Source organism: Dermacentor albipictus, chromosome 9 (genome assembly GCF_038994185.2).
Source record: "Dermacentor albipictus isolate Rhodes 1998 colony chromosome 9, USDA_Dalb.pri_finalv2, whole genome shotgun sequence".
Lineage (NCBI taxonomy): Eukaryota > Metazoa > Arthropoda > Arachnida > Ixodida > Ixodidae > Dermacentor > Dermacentor albipictus.
Genome location: NC_091829.1, coordinates 21,653,159 through 21,666,288, shown reverse-complemented (window position 1 = coordinate 21,666,288; position 13,130 = coordinate 21,653,159). Strand labels below are relative to the sequence as shown.

At 45.5% G+C, this 13,130-nt stretch overlaps 1 protein-coding gene across 2 annotated transcripts in view; it reads left to right on the top strand.

The window, feature by feature from the left end:
* dop (microtubule-associated serine/threonine (MAST) protein kinase dop) overlaps nucleotides 1-13,130 on the top strand; it is a 288,167-nt gene that overhangs the window by 43,047 nt on the left and 231,990 nt on the right. For both annotated transcript variants that reach the window (XM_065431890.1, XM_065431889.1), the window contains exon 2: nucleotides 10,275-10,749. In XM_065431890.1, coding sequence (XP_065287962.1) covers nucleotides 10,471-10,749 — 279 coding nt within the window. In that variant the 5' untranslated portion in view covers nucleotides 10,275-10,470. The remainder of the gene's footprint in view (nucleotides 1-10,274; nucleotides 10,750-13,130) is intronic.

The window sequence follows — 13,130 nt, the reverse complement described above, 5'->3', positions numbered from 1 at the left end:
GGCTCAACGTAAAAAGGTTTCTAACGCGCCTTGGTTGAAGAAAGCGCCACGGGATGGCGTCACTAGCGCTGACGTCGTCTTCACAGGTGTTCCTGTACTCCTTAAATAGAAGTATGAAAAATAACGGCAACATGAAATCGAAAACGGGTAATAGCTACAATTGGTTGCTTTAACAATACTGTCCTCATAAAAGACGACTTCACTCTTTCATTCATTTTGAGTATGTGTGCGGACTTAACAATGGGAGCCTCTTGTCGCTTCTTTTGATTGGGTAAAATTTTTATATGTTGCGCGCCCTGCGACTATTGACATCAGCGTCGACCTGTAACTATATCGATGAGCAAACCACATCGTTGAATACAAGCCGCACGAAATGAAGGGTTAATATTTATACTGTTGCATACCTGTGCATGTACGGTATTATCATGCGCCGAACACGTACGCCGGACAGTTTTGAACGTTTGCTTATTTATTCCGCTTTTTGAGTTTGACGATCACGTTTCGTGTAGCAACCCTGTTCGCTTATGAAAACGGAGTGGTCCTTGGAATGCATGAAATTGCGCTCCAAATCGCGAGGCACGTAGTCATGCGTGTGGCTTTGGCGATTCCGCAGCGGGTCCGGGCATCGTATCCTTAGCGGAATTTCACCAGTTTATGTCGTTAGAAAACCTCCTCAAATAATGCCATTTCAGAAGCCATGCAGTATTCAGTAGCTTCTTTTCTGTGTGCAACATCCGCATCGTTATGTGCTGCTACCTACCCTTGCATAATTCACAAAGCTTACATAATGGTAGAAGAGGTGATCGATATAAGCGATATAGACCTTCATGTGTCGCAGTGTAAGTGAACCGCCCTGCATCGGGAACACGACGTCGATTGGAATTTTTCTTTTCTTTTTTGCCTAGTGATCGTTGCCTCTCCGTCGAAAGGAAATCTCAATATAAATATGTTCTCCTATGTAGCCGGTCGTAACTTGTGGCTGGGTGAGTCTATAGGTATGACATCAATAATAGAATGGAGCGAATCCAAGTAACAGTTTCGTCTGCTGCCTCGACGTCGTTTCGTTTTCAGAGCAGGAGCAGACGACACCGAAGAAGTGTAGTCGAGTGCACTTCTGTTCTAGTGAAATATGAAGCATATTTACGTATTCATGCATACACAGTGCGCTTTCTTGCGAAACTAGGGCGTCTATCTCTGCTGTGGAAAGAACGGCCTGTGCATGCGCTGTAGCTTCTCGTACGCTGCACACATTTCTTGAAATCGTATACCTGCGGTGTTCTGTGGCGCGCAGCGCCGTGCACATTTGAGTCACATTTGAGTGTGTCGTCTGCTCCCTTACAAAAAAAAAAAAGTTTCATCTGTTCTTTTGTTGTCGCTGTCGTCTGCGCAGCTCGCCTCATTTGACCCGGGAGAACGAAGCCGTTGGAGCGTACTACGCATTTCTCGTCTGCCCGATAACTTTTCGGTTTGTTTTCGTCTACGTCTGTGACTTCTCGCCCCTAGTACTTGGCCTTTCCCGTCTCCATTCCCGACTTTTCGTCTGCTTTCTTCTTTCTTTTTTACGCTCTTTCTCGTTCGCGTGGTAATTGAGTATTGGATCGCATTTAGATTACACCCCTTGCCCGCTTTATTTGTGCGTGGTTGGGCGTGCTTCAGCTCCTTATCTGCCCGTAGTTATCTCCGCCTTCCGACCGTGACTTCTGCGGCCTCCTCATGTTCTCGAAGCGTCGTTTATGCCACCGCCAATCTTTCTGCGTATACGTTTCACCCTTGTTTTGCTAGGCTGGAATCGTTTTCTATATGTTTTCGCAGTTCCTCTGTTGGCGCATTTGCCTGTCGAGTATGCTGTTTTTTTGTGGTGAGCCAACTATATCTTGGAGTCATGTCGCGACTCTGTCCGTCATCTCATATGCATAACATAAGATATACACTTATGACGGCCGACACCGTATGGGCAGTGGTCGTCCGCAGCTCATGCTACGGAACGTGCTGTAGTGTTCCGTTTTGTATATTTGGTTGCATGTGTGCCATTGTATGCAGTCCACTGCGTGCTACATTAGACAACGTTTAGTGTTTCTCGAGCATGCTCGTTTCCTTTATTAAAGATAAGAATTGGTTGTGATAAGCGTGCGCTACATTTAGTTGCGACAGATCTTTTAGCCACATGCCTCCTACCGAATTTCTTTGGTAATACGAGATATGAAATGCCGCAGAATGCATGTTCATCGTGCTTGAAGCTTACTTCTCACGTCCTTGCAGTTAGCAGACAGCATGCATGTTCGTACGCTTTTTTTTACCGAGTGTTCATAGCGTTAAGCATACCCTGCACAGATTATCGCTGCATCCAGGCATGCATATAGCTGATTCCTGTCAAAACAATGGAAGTATACTGTGCGTTCATAGTCCACAGATGTGCTGCGGCAAATGGAACAGCGAATGTAACGTCATGACTTCTAACGTGTGCGTCATGCACTGCTTTGCGTCCGTTAGACTACAATGTTGCGCTGTTATGGCGTGCGCAGCAACCATCTCCCGCCGAAGAGCTAGAAGGCGACAAGCTGCACAACGGCGCAACTGTCTTCGTGTGTTATCGGTATCTATTTGCTTACCTACTTTGTCGCTAACGCTTGCTCGCTTGCTGACTGTCTCGCTCACTTCCTTGCCCACCCACCCATCCACTCACTCGCCCGCTAACGCGACTAACTAACTCACTCACTCACTCACCCCACTCACTCATTCGCTCACCCCACTCACTCACTCACTCACTCACTCACTCACTCACTCACTCACTCACTCACTCACTCACTCACTCACTCACTCACTCACTCACTCACTCACTCACTCACTCACTCACTCACTCACTCACTCACTCACTCACTCACTCACTCACTCACTCACTCACTCACTCACTCACTCACTCACTCACTCACTCACTCATTTACCCAACTACCTTAATGTTCATTCACTCACTTACTAGTTTACCCGCACCCACTGTTCATTCACTCATTCAGTCACTCATTTACTCAACCACCCACATGTTCAACCACTCATTCACTCACGAATTTACTCACACATTCACATGTTCACTCACTCGCTCGTTTAATCACACACCCTCATCTTCATTCACTCACTAATTTATTCACCCAACCACACATTCACTCACTCACTCATTTATCAACTCACCCACATCTTCACTCCCTCACTCGTTCACTCACTCACTTACCATGTTTTCCTAAGGACGAGATCTAAAAACGCTCATGCACCTAGATTTAGTTGCACGTTAAAGATCCCCAAGGTGGTCAAAAAAATTTTTTTTTCATTTGACCTATGTCGTACATTATAAATACATGAACTGTTTCGGCGCATAGCCAAATGCTGGTAATGGATTCAACACACACACGCAGACGCACGCACGCACGCATGCACGCACGCACGCACGCACGCACGCACGCACGCACGTGCGCACGGACGGAAAGCAATCATGAGGAAAGTACGTACCAATCCCACAATGATTATCGCGTTTAAAAAAAAAGTCCCCGGCCACAGCGTGCCTCATAAACAGATCGTGGTTTTGACGCGTGATACCCCAGGATTTGATCAATTCAACGGTACTTAGACGACATTCATTATAAGGAGTTTTATAGATAGCGCTCCCAAGCGGTTTTTGCGTAACCCAAAATACAAGCTCATTTCTTCGCTTCCCGTGTTCTTGTATGCGCACGGTTGATTGCGTCCAGTTGGGTCCTATTTCTAAAGCTGTACGTATTGGCTTACTTACTCAATCACCGTCTATCTTACTCTCGCAATCACTGCCTTTCTCACTAACTTCAATGTTATATACTCCCGGAAATTGAGTTGCGTAGCTTATACACAACGCCGTCCAATAGGCCGCTATGTGAGGCCACGCCACGACGAGCGCTGGCGTTTTTTTTTTTTGACATTGGAGACAGCGCAGCACGGCTCCGCTATCGTCGGGATCGCGTCTTAGGTTTCCGCTACGTAGGACGGCCGAAAATAAGAAAAGCTGTTGAACAAGTAAATGGTTAAGGAAGCCGAAGCCTTTGCCGCTCGTAAGCTTTCTACTAGATCTGATAACGCGGAATCCGTTTTTTTTTTTGTCTTTACTTGGCGTGAAATTTACAGGACGACCGCGGGGGCCGATATTCTCGAACGATCCTTTTCAGGGGATACAGTGTAACGTATGCAAATACATACGTTACACTAGGTAAGCAAATAGATACCGATAACACACGAAGTCAGTTGCGCCGTTGTGCAGCTTGTCGCCTTCTCGCTCTTCGGCGGGAGATGGTTGCTGCGCACGCCATAACAGCGCAACATTGTGGTCTAACGGACGCAAAGCAGTGCATGACGCACACGTTAGAAGTCATGACGTCACATTCGCCGTTCCATTTGCCGCAGCACATCTGTGGACTATGAACGCACAGTATACTTCCATTGTTTTACAGGAATCAGCTATACGTAAGCCTGGCTGCAGCGATAACGTCGGCTGTCCACGGCTGACAATGTATCTGGAACTGAACAACAACAACAACAACGACGATGACAACAACAACAACAACAACAACAACAACAACAACAACAACAACAACAACAACAACAACAACAACGACAACAACAACAACAACAACAACAACCGCCCTTGCAGTATTCCTCTGAAGAAGAGCTCGTGCGGGATAAGGGCTCTCACTATACGCCACTCCTTCTATCCGGTCGTAAACGTATGAGAGCGTCAAAGCGTGCCACATTATTACAGAGCTTTAGGCTGTACTTGATAGTATTAATATGTACCTATTGCAGGAATACCTGAGGCGCAGCAACAAACTAAATTCTCGGGTTTTACGTGCCAAAACAACGATTAGATTATGAGGCACGCCACCGTAGATGGGGGACGACTTTGGGTTAATTTCGACCACCCGGGGTTCCTTTGACGTGCACCCAATCGCAACGGGTGTTTCGGCATTTCACCCCCATCGAAATGCGGCCGCCGTGGCCGGGGTTCGATCCAGCGCTCTCGGGCTTACAAACGCAACGCGTCGTATAGCCACTAACCCCCGTATGCAGAAATGCAACTTAAGTTGAAGCCCACGCTTGACTTGATCCGAGTGACGCCTATCGGGAACGCGCCGAAGGAAACGCAGTGAGCGTCTTTGGGCACGTTAACGCCAGGCGTCATCTAAATCAAGTCAAGCATGTGCTTCGACTTAAGTTGCATTTCTGCATACGGGGGTAAGCCACCACGGCGGGTCTGAGGCGCAGGGAGCTGATGAAGGCATACATTATGACGCTGGGTCCAACTAGCGAATAGGGGCTGTCGAACTAGGGGCGTCGCTGCGTTTTGACTATATGGTTATACATATATGGTTATATTATATAGTTATAGTTTACAAGGAGGTTGGGTGAGGGAACAAACGCGAGTTAATGACATCTTAGTTGAAATCAGGAAAAAGGAATGGGCATGGGCAGGACATGTAATGAGGAGGGAAGATAACCGATGGTCACTAAGGGTTACGGACTGGATTCCAAGGGAAGGGAAGCGTAGCAGGGGGCGGCAGAAAGTTAGGTGGGCGGATGAGATTAAGAAGTTTGCAGGGACGGCGTGGCCACAATTATTACATGACCGGGGTTGTTGGAGAAGTATGGGAGAGGCCTTTGCCATGCAGTGGGCGTAACCAGGATGATGATGATGATGATGATGATGATGATAGTTTACACGTTGGCTCCGGCGCCATTCCTTGCTCGACCACTGTTAATCAGTTCAGGCCTCCGCCTTGCTGTGAAGACGTCCTACTTCGTATCAACAGCAGGAAACAAAACTAAATTGGCAACTACGCCGCCTTCTATTCAACTGCTGACGTGGGCAGCGGCAGTCGCTCACGTATACAAGTCCGCGAACGACTCACACGCCCTTAATGAAATGCCACGGTATTCACCCAGCAAGACCCGTAGGAAATGTCCGCCTTCCAGGTGCGCCAGGATTCAAAGCAGATGGAAGCATTAACCGGTCAGCAGACAGGCTAAGCAAGAAACGTTTGGAGTATTGTTGAAAAAAAAGAAAAAAGTAGGGACGATTGATAGAATAGGATCCGTTGCAGGCATAGGTGAATGTACAATCTATAAGATAGATTGTCGATAGATATGTATGTTTTAATGAAGATTGAAATATCGGGGAGATAACAAGCAAAATGCTAGACTGCTATGCATGTGTATAACACCTGACTAGCCCGAGCAGGCTAGGTGACTGTTCGTCGCCGCCCTGTTTCGAAGGGAGAGCCAATGGAAATAATTATCGTCACCGTCCGATGTATTCGTTGTTTCACAACAAAAACAGTACGCAGACAGTCTAATCTACTCTATGATCGTGTTTTAGCTTCTCCGCAAACGCATTACCGGAAACGTGATTGCGTAATACGGTTCTACCGCATATGTGGTAGGCACTAGTAACGTTGGTGGTGACATCTCGTGGCATTATGTCGAACTGCAATGTGTCAGAAAATCTTTTTTTCATGTCGCGTCAGTCTCATTGTCGAAAAAAAAGTACTGATAAACAACCGCCTTTTAAAGAAACATTGTTGAATGTCGCAGAAAAAAGACACCTGAAACGCCAAAGAACATTGTTAACCAGCAATAAAAAAACTATATTGAGGCGAACCCTGATATGTCGAACTCCAAGGAAATCGCTAAATAGTTCGATATATTCTTCGATATATAAATTTTTATACAAAATATTTGAAGGGGATTTCACAGCAGTTCGTTATACACAATAATTCGTTATATCCAGGTTCGACATATCCTCGCTCACGTGTAAATTTTACGTAAACTGCATATAATGAAGTATCAAAAACAAAAGAAAAATGATGTTTTTACACATGCACCGCTCTGAAATATATCAAAGTTTTCGGAGTAGGTCTTTCGCAAAGCCCTCCTAGACGTAAACCATAACAATTTCACGTATGTTATCAATTCACGCATGCTCTCAAAGGCTCGGCCTACAGTACTGCATTATCATTTTTTGGTGCCCGAGTTACGGGTTGGTAATGTTGGGATTAATTCTCTTTCTCAAAGTTACTAACGGTTTGAAATTTTTTGAGATATTTGAAGCCCTGAATAAAAACTTCTGCATCCTAGAGTCGCTAGAATTAAGCTTTCTCTCTCAGATACAATAAACTTCATTCGAACTGCTCCGGCGGCATGTTCAATGAGATCATTTCAGCGGGTCACATGTATGGGAGTATCCAAATATGAGTTTTTTTCTTCTTGTTGTTTAGAATGTACGAACATGCCAAGTTTCGCCCCGACGTAAAGCTTCCTTTTAACGTAATGTTCTTTTTTTTTTGCCTTCTTCCTTCGAGCAGAACAACCACGTAACAAAATCACTTTTGGCGCGCTTTGGCTGGACAAAGCGTCGCATTAAATCGCTACCAGCATTGCCAATGCCGTACACGCGTGCGTCATCTGCAGCCCTGTTCACTGTAAACGATAATACGTATTACACCGTTGTCGGCAACGGAGGCGGTCACACCTTCGCTGTAACGCCAGACCTTCGCCGTTCGCGCCAATTGTCTAAGGAGTAGCGCGCCATTTTTTCATTCTTTTTTCTTCTCTTTTGCGCTGCGGTTTTCAAGAAGAGCCTCGTCCACCTAGCTGCGCGAGCCTATTTCGGGAACTACTCTACCAAGCGTGCTGGACTCATGAAAAGTGCAGTGAAGCTCTTAACCGTGTTCTTTTCGTTCCTGCCTCTCACTGTCCGCCGCTTGACGCGAAGGGATAGAAGAATGACATAAATGTAAAGAAAAACGCAAGCATTACCACCAAAACAAGGGAGAACATATTCTGGGAGACTTCGAACAAAATCTCTCCAAAGCCAACTTTGTCGCAAACCTTTTTTTCTTCTTCGTTTTGTTCGCCGAAATCGAAAGAAAGAGAGGAAGGAACAAAGAAAGAAGGAAGGAAAAATGGGGTGGGCCGATTTGGAAGAACGCTGGCTTCACGCTCGACGTCATTGGAATCGAATACTATGGTCGGTGAGCGTCTCTTTACTTGAACTTCAGGTTGGACGCATCGAAATGCGCTGTCAAAAGTATTTTGCTTGGATTAGAAAAGTGCTCAAGAAAGAAAGTGTACAGAGAAAGGTGTACGGTGCTGCAGCCGTTGGTTTCTTATAGTTTCGTTTTATTTTTCGCTTTTTTGAGTGTATGGCGAAATCCCAGCAGGTGTTCACGCACCGAGCTTATAGCAGGCGGCGACGCGTGAGATTGCGTGTGGATGGCGCAGGGGACGGAGGTGACACAGTGGACACTCTAATTCCGGCCATATTGTCCGAGCGTTTGCGTTTGGAGCAGCGGCGTACCAACTATATTTCCAGTAAGGGGAAGGGGCAGGCCTCTACCTTTATATATATATATATATATATATATATATATATATATATATATATATATATATATATATATACGTGTGTGTGTGTGTGTGTGTGTGTGTGTGTGTGTGTGTGTGTGTGTGTGTGTGTGTGTGTAGAGAGAGAGAGCTATTTTCGTGACGAAGTGTGGACTCCGGCTCAAACGTTGGAAGAAAGGAAACGATTTGCACATTCGTCCGTTTCGTTTGTATGCGTTTAAAGTAAATAGATCGCCCACAGGAACATTCCCTGGTGTACATACATATATATATATATATATATATATATATATATATATATATATATATATATATATATATATATATATATATATATATATATATGTGTGTGTGTGTGTGTGTGTGTGTGTGTTTACACACACACACACAGAACGAAGTGCATTCTAGAAGGCCGTTCTTGAAGCGACTTTTGTAACTTCGAACTCGGTAAGATGTCGCCGATTGTTCATTCAAGTCGGTAGAAACGTCGCCGGTCGCTGAATAGAACACTTTGTCGCCAGGCAGACAAGAAAGTCGCTAAAGCTAGCGACAATATCGCTAAAATGGCAACAGCAATTTCAGACCATTAAATTATAAAAGGCAAAGCTGATTTTGTGTTATCGAAGATAGTTAGGTTAGACGGCCCCAACAAACACAGGAAGATGCAAGAGGCGAAAGGTGAAACTTTTTTTTTTGAGGAGGGGGGGGGGGTGGTTCTAATTTGAATGCATATTGTAACCGCGCAAACGACAACGGATGAAGAAGGAAACACACTGAACAAACGTGGGTCTGATTGCCTACTCGTGCATTTATTTTCCTCTTTCACTGTCAAACGTTTTTCGCTCTCACACAAGATGCGACTTTAACGCTAAACCTGAACGTGAAGGCCGGCTTGCAGTGTAACTAAATTGGATATACTGGGCTTAATCTCCAGTAATCCGAACCTATGAAAGACACGCTATGCTTCAGTCTTAGACTGATGCAGTATCCTATTGGAAACTTCTCTATGTTTGTTGATTTCGTGCCAGGAGGTTTATCACTACAAGAGAAAACTTAAGGCCACGCTTTTTTTCTTTCTTTTTTTGTAGATTTTGCGCTAAAGCCTATCGTCTATACGTCAGTGTAACGTCATGGATTTCCTTTTTTTTTCTCGTACTTGGGCCATTGCAGCGCCAGTGGAAGTGCTCGAAACTACCCAGGTTCAGTAGTCTGGTTTTTCAAAATGCGATGTATTAACAATAAAAAAATTTAACTAGGCCCTAGCGGACGCCTTCAAAATCTGTGACGTCACTGCGAGATAGTGCGCCAACATTGAGGCGGCGTCCCTGCGTCTTCTTCTGGCTTCCTGGCTCAGCGACCCGGTTTCTTTTTCTGTGGTCCTCTTGTCTCGCGCTACCTTACTCATAATGTCTTCTTCTCCATCTAAGAGCGTCCTTTTTATTAAATGCTCCTTTTTTATTGTAGCCGAGCAATTGACTAATACAGCTGAATTTATTGCTCTCTTTAGTGTCACCTTGACTCTGTAATGCCCAGTGTATCGTACGATATGCTACGCTGTTTGGATACCTCAAACTTCCGCCATAATTACGGGAAACTTAACGCATAGCCGACGTAGCATCGTTTTTGATGCGCTGGAAAAAAGCTTTCAATTGTGATTTATAGCTCAAACAGCACTTCATTGTTTCTTTTTATCCACAAATATATACTCTCGATGGCCAGAAGTAAAGGGGAACGTGTTGTTCTAATTTTCCTCGATGTGGAACTGTGGTTGGGCATCACCTCAATGCGACATCTGAATGCGACATCTCAATGCGACATCTGAATGCGACATCTGAATTTCCCTCCTTCCGTGTTCGTAGGTCGCTCCGTGACGAGGCCTCGCCTGCAGCGCGTTGAAATCGCCACGCATCCGGAGGAGGCCGCGCTAAGACCCGGCGCTTCTTGAGCCGAGGGTCTCCTCGCTTCTGAGGCGTCCTCGCGTTCGGTTCCGCGCCTGCTCGGCCGGCCGCAGGCCCGAACTCGAGGGCAAGGGCGCCCGCTTGCGCCGCCAACACAATGGCCACGGCCGCAGGCGCCGGCGGTGGCGGGGGCCAGGGTCCGAACCGCGAGCAGCAGCAGAAGCAGCAGCAGCAGCAGGAGCGACCCGAGCCCCCTTCCAAGCGTGGACACCGCCACCAGCCGGACCCGCAGCCCGCGCAGCTGCAGCTGCAGCCCCAGCTGCAGCTTCAGCCCCAGCTGCAGCGGCGACGAGCCAGTATCGACGTGCCCGTCTGCTCGGACCAGCACGTGTCCAGGCCACGGAGGGCGAGCGGATGCCGCACGGCCGACTTCGGGGTGAGTGGGAGTGGATACGTCCCCCCGTGCGCCTGCGCGTCCTTGGCAGCTGTAAATACGTCTCGATCCCCCCCCCCCCCTTCCGCTTCTTCACCCGTGTTTTCGTGCACTGACACTGCCGGGACAATAGATGACGCTATGGTGAAGGCACGTAAGTTATTCGATGTAGTGTGGGTGGCTGCCGCGCTCCGAATAACAATGGCTTAACACCTATTGCCGATGGTGGTAGGGCAGAGAAGCGATCGAGTGGCGTAAGTTTAAGTAATAAATATAATAATAATAATAATAATAATAATAATAATAATAATAATAATAATAATAATAATAATATAGCAGAACAGTCGAAACAGAATTTGTTATTAGAGATTCAATAACGTCACAGGTACCTCATTAGCATGCAAAAGGATCTCGAGGTTCCGCAGTCAAAGACTATATTGGCATCCCTTGTATGATATGGATTATGATCGATCACAAGTCAAAGCAGCAGTATCAGAGCAGTAAAGTGTAGTACGTGCACAGGATAAGATACATATGCGGAGTGCGTAAGACAGAAAATTATAAGCAAAAGATAAATGCGATGATATTTAGAGTAATAGACAAAACGTCTTATTGACGTCTAAGAGAAACGTCTTGTAGACAGCTTTGTGTTCAGTAAGACTGCCCGTCTGGCTATATTAAAGTCTTGCAAACGAGCAAAGTATGTACAAGAGTGTGGTAAATGCATTACGAGGAGCATTACTTGCAGTTTAGAGCACTTGGGGCTTGGTTAGAGAAACTTGCGAACATGGAGAGAGATTGCATACGAGATGGAGTTCGCGGCGTACGAGAATTCCCCACATGTAAAATAAATAAATGAATAAAGAAAGAACAGAAAGAAAAAAAAAAGCACGTCGTGTGTTTAGCATTCAGCTGAATTTGACTTTTCTGGTCAAGTGTACTGCGCGTTGCATTCATCGCGGTCCAACAGGTTTTCTAATGAGAGCACTTCTGCGTCCCACGTCGCACTCAAATAATGAGGAAATTGGAGTTTGCTCCGTGCTAACGATTCCGCTTAACCGCAACGCTCTAACTGGATGTAGATCTCGGGCCCGTCTAATTTATCCGACTTGCTGCTCATTCTCACCACCGCTAACATGCGGGCACTGAAAATAAGATGTATATACGAAAATAAAAAAAAAGATATTTTCCAAGTTCCATTTGCCTAGAACGCGCGCACGAGTTCACTTTGATGGTTCGGTCTTAGAGCGACCATTCGTTAACGAGATTTCCTTTTTGTTTGGTTTCTGTCGAGAGATTCTGCGCAGTTGCTTGACGTATGCGAGCCCTAAAAAGCCCCCGACTTTCAATCATCTTTTCTTTTCTTTCTTTTTTCATTTTCTGTGCCATCTTTGCCGCTGAAAGAGGCAAAAGTTAATTGCGAATTCGGAGAGCGAGGCATACTTCTTTTGTCTGTAGAGATTTTACAGATTGTGTGTAGACGTTTGAAAAACGCCTGGTCTGTTGAAGTCTAACGAAGGCGTCTTGTAGACGGCTTTGTATTCATTATGCTAAACCTTCTGGCTTCGTGAGTTCTATGTGCTGTTTACGGGTAGAGTTAGTAGACTTCTTATTTCTTCGTCTATTGCCATCCACAGCCGAAAATACTGAAGTTTAGTGAAAAATAGTGACTTTTTAAATATATTCAAGGTAACCGTGCAATAAGAACATCACAGGCTTTGTTCTGTAGGAACACTGTAAATAGTCACTAATCTTTACGATCACAGGAAGAATGATCTTCGCCAAGGACGAAATTTTCATGAAAAAAATTGTCTTGAAGCTTTTATGAAATATTTACGGAACGGTGTCGGAAATTTTTGGTTGCCATCATGCGTTGGCTACACTAGAGGGGTGGTGCTTCCTATAGCAAGTCGGAGTAAACGAACGGTTCCGAAATTCGGCCTCCGAAAAATCGGTAGGTGGGCGTTTTTGTATTCTTTTGAATATGATCGAGTCAAAAGAAATATTGTAAAACAAAATGGTGTCACCGCGAGCGTCGTAATGTTGCTCAAAAAAATCGGGTATTTTGCGACGAACTTGTAAAAGTTCGTCGATAAAGGCGTGGGGTTGTTTGGTGAGCTTTTACTTTTGAGTCGACGGAATTTATTTGGCCAATTATGGTCTACGAACTGTTTGTATGGGTTATGTATACAGGGTCGAGTTTCCCAACTAACTTTAGTCCAACTGGTGGCTAAAGTTTAGCCGAACTCCTGCCTGCCAAATTGCCATATTTGCCTCTTTTTTTCTTCAAAGTTTACGAATTTGGTCTCCATTTTACAATTTCACGAACGTTCCGTCGGGTATTGCGAGAAATAAACTCCGTCCGCGAAAATGTTTCGCTCGTC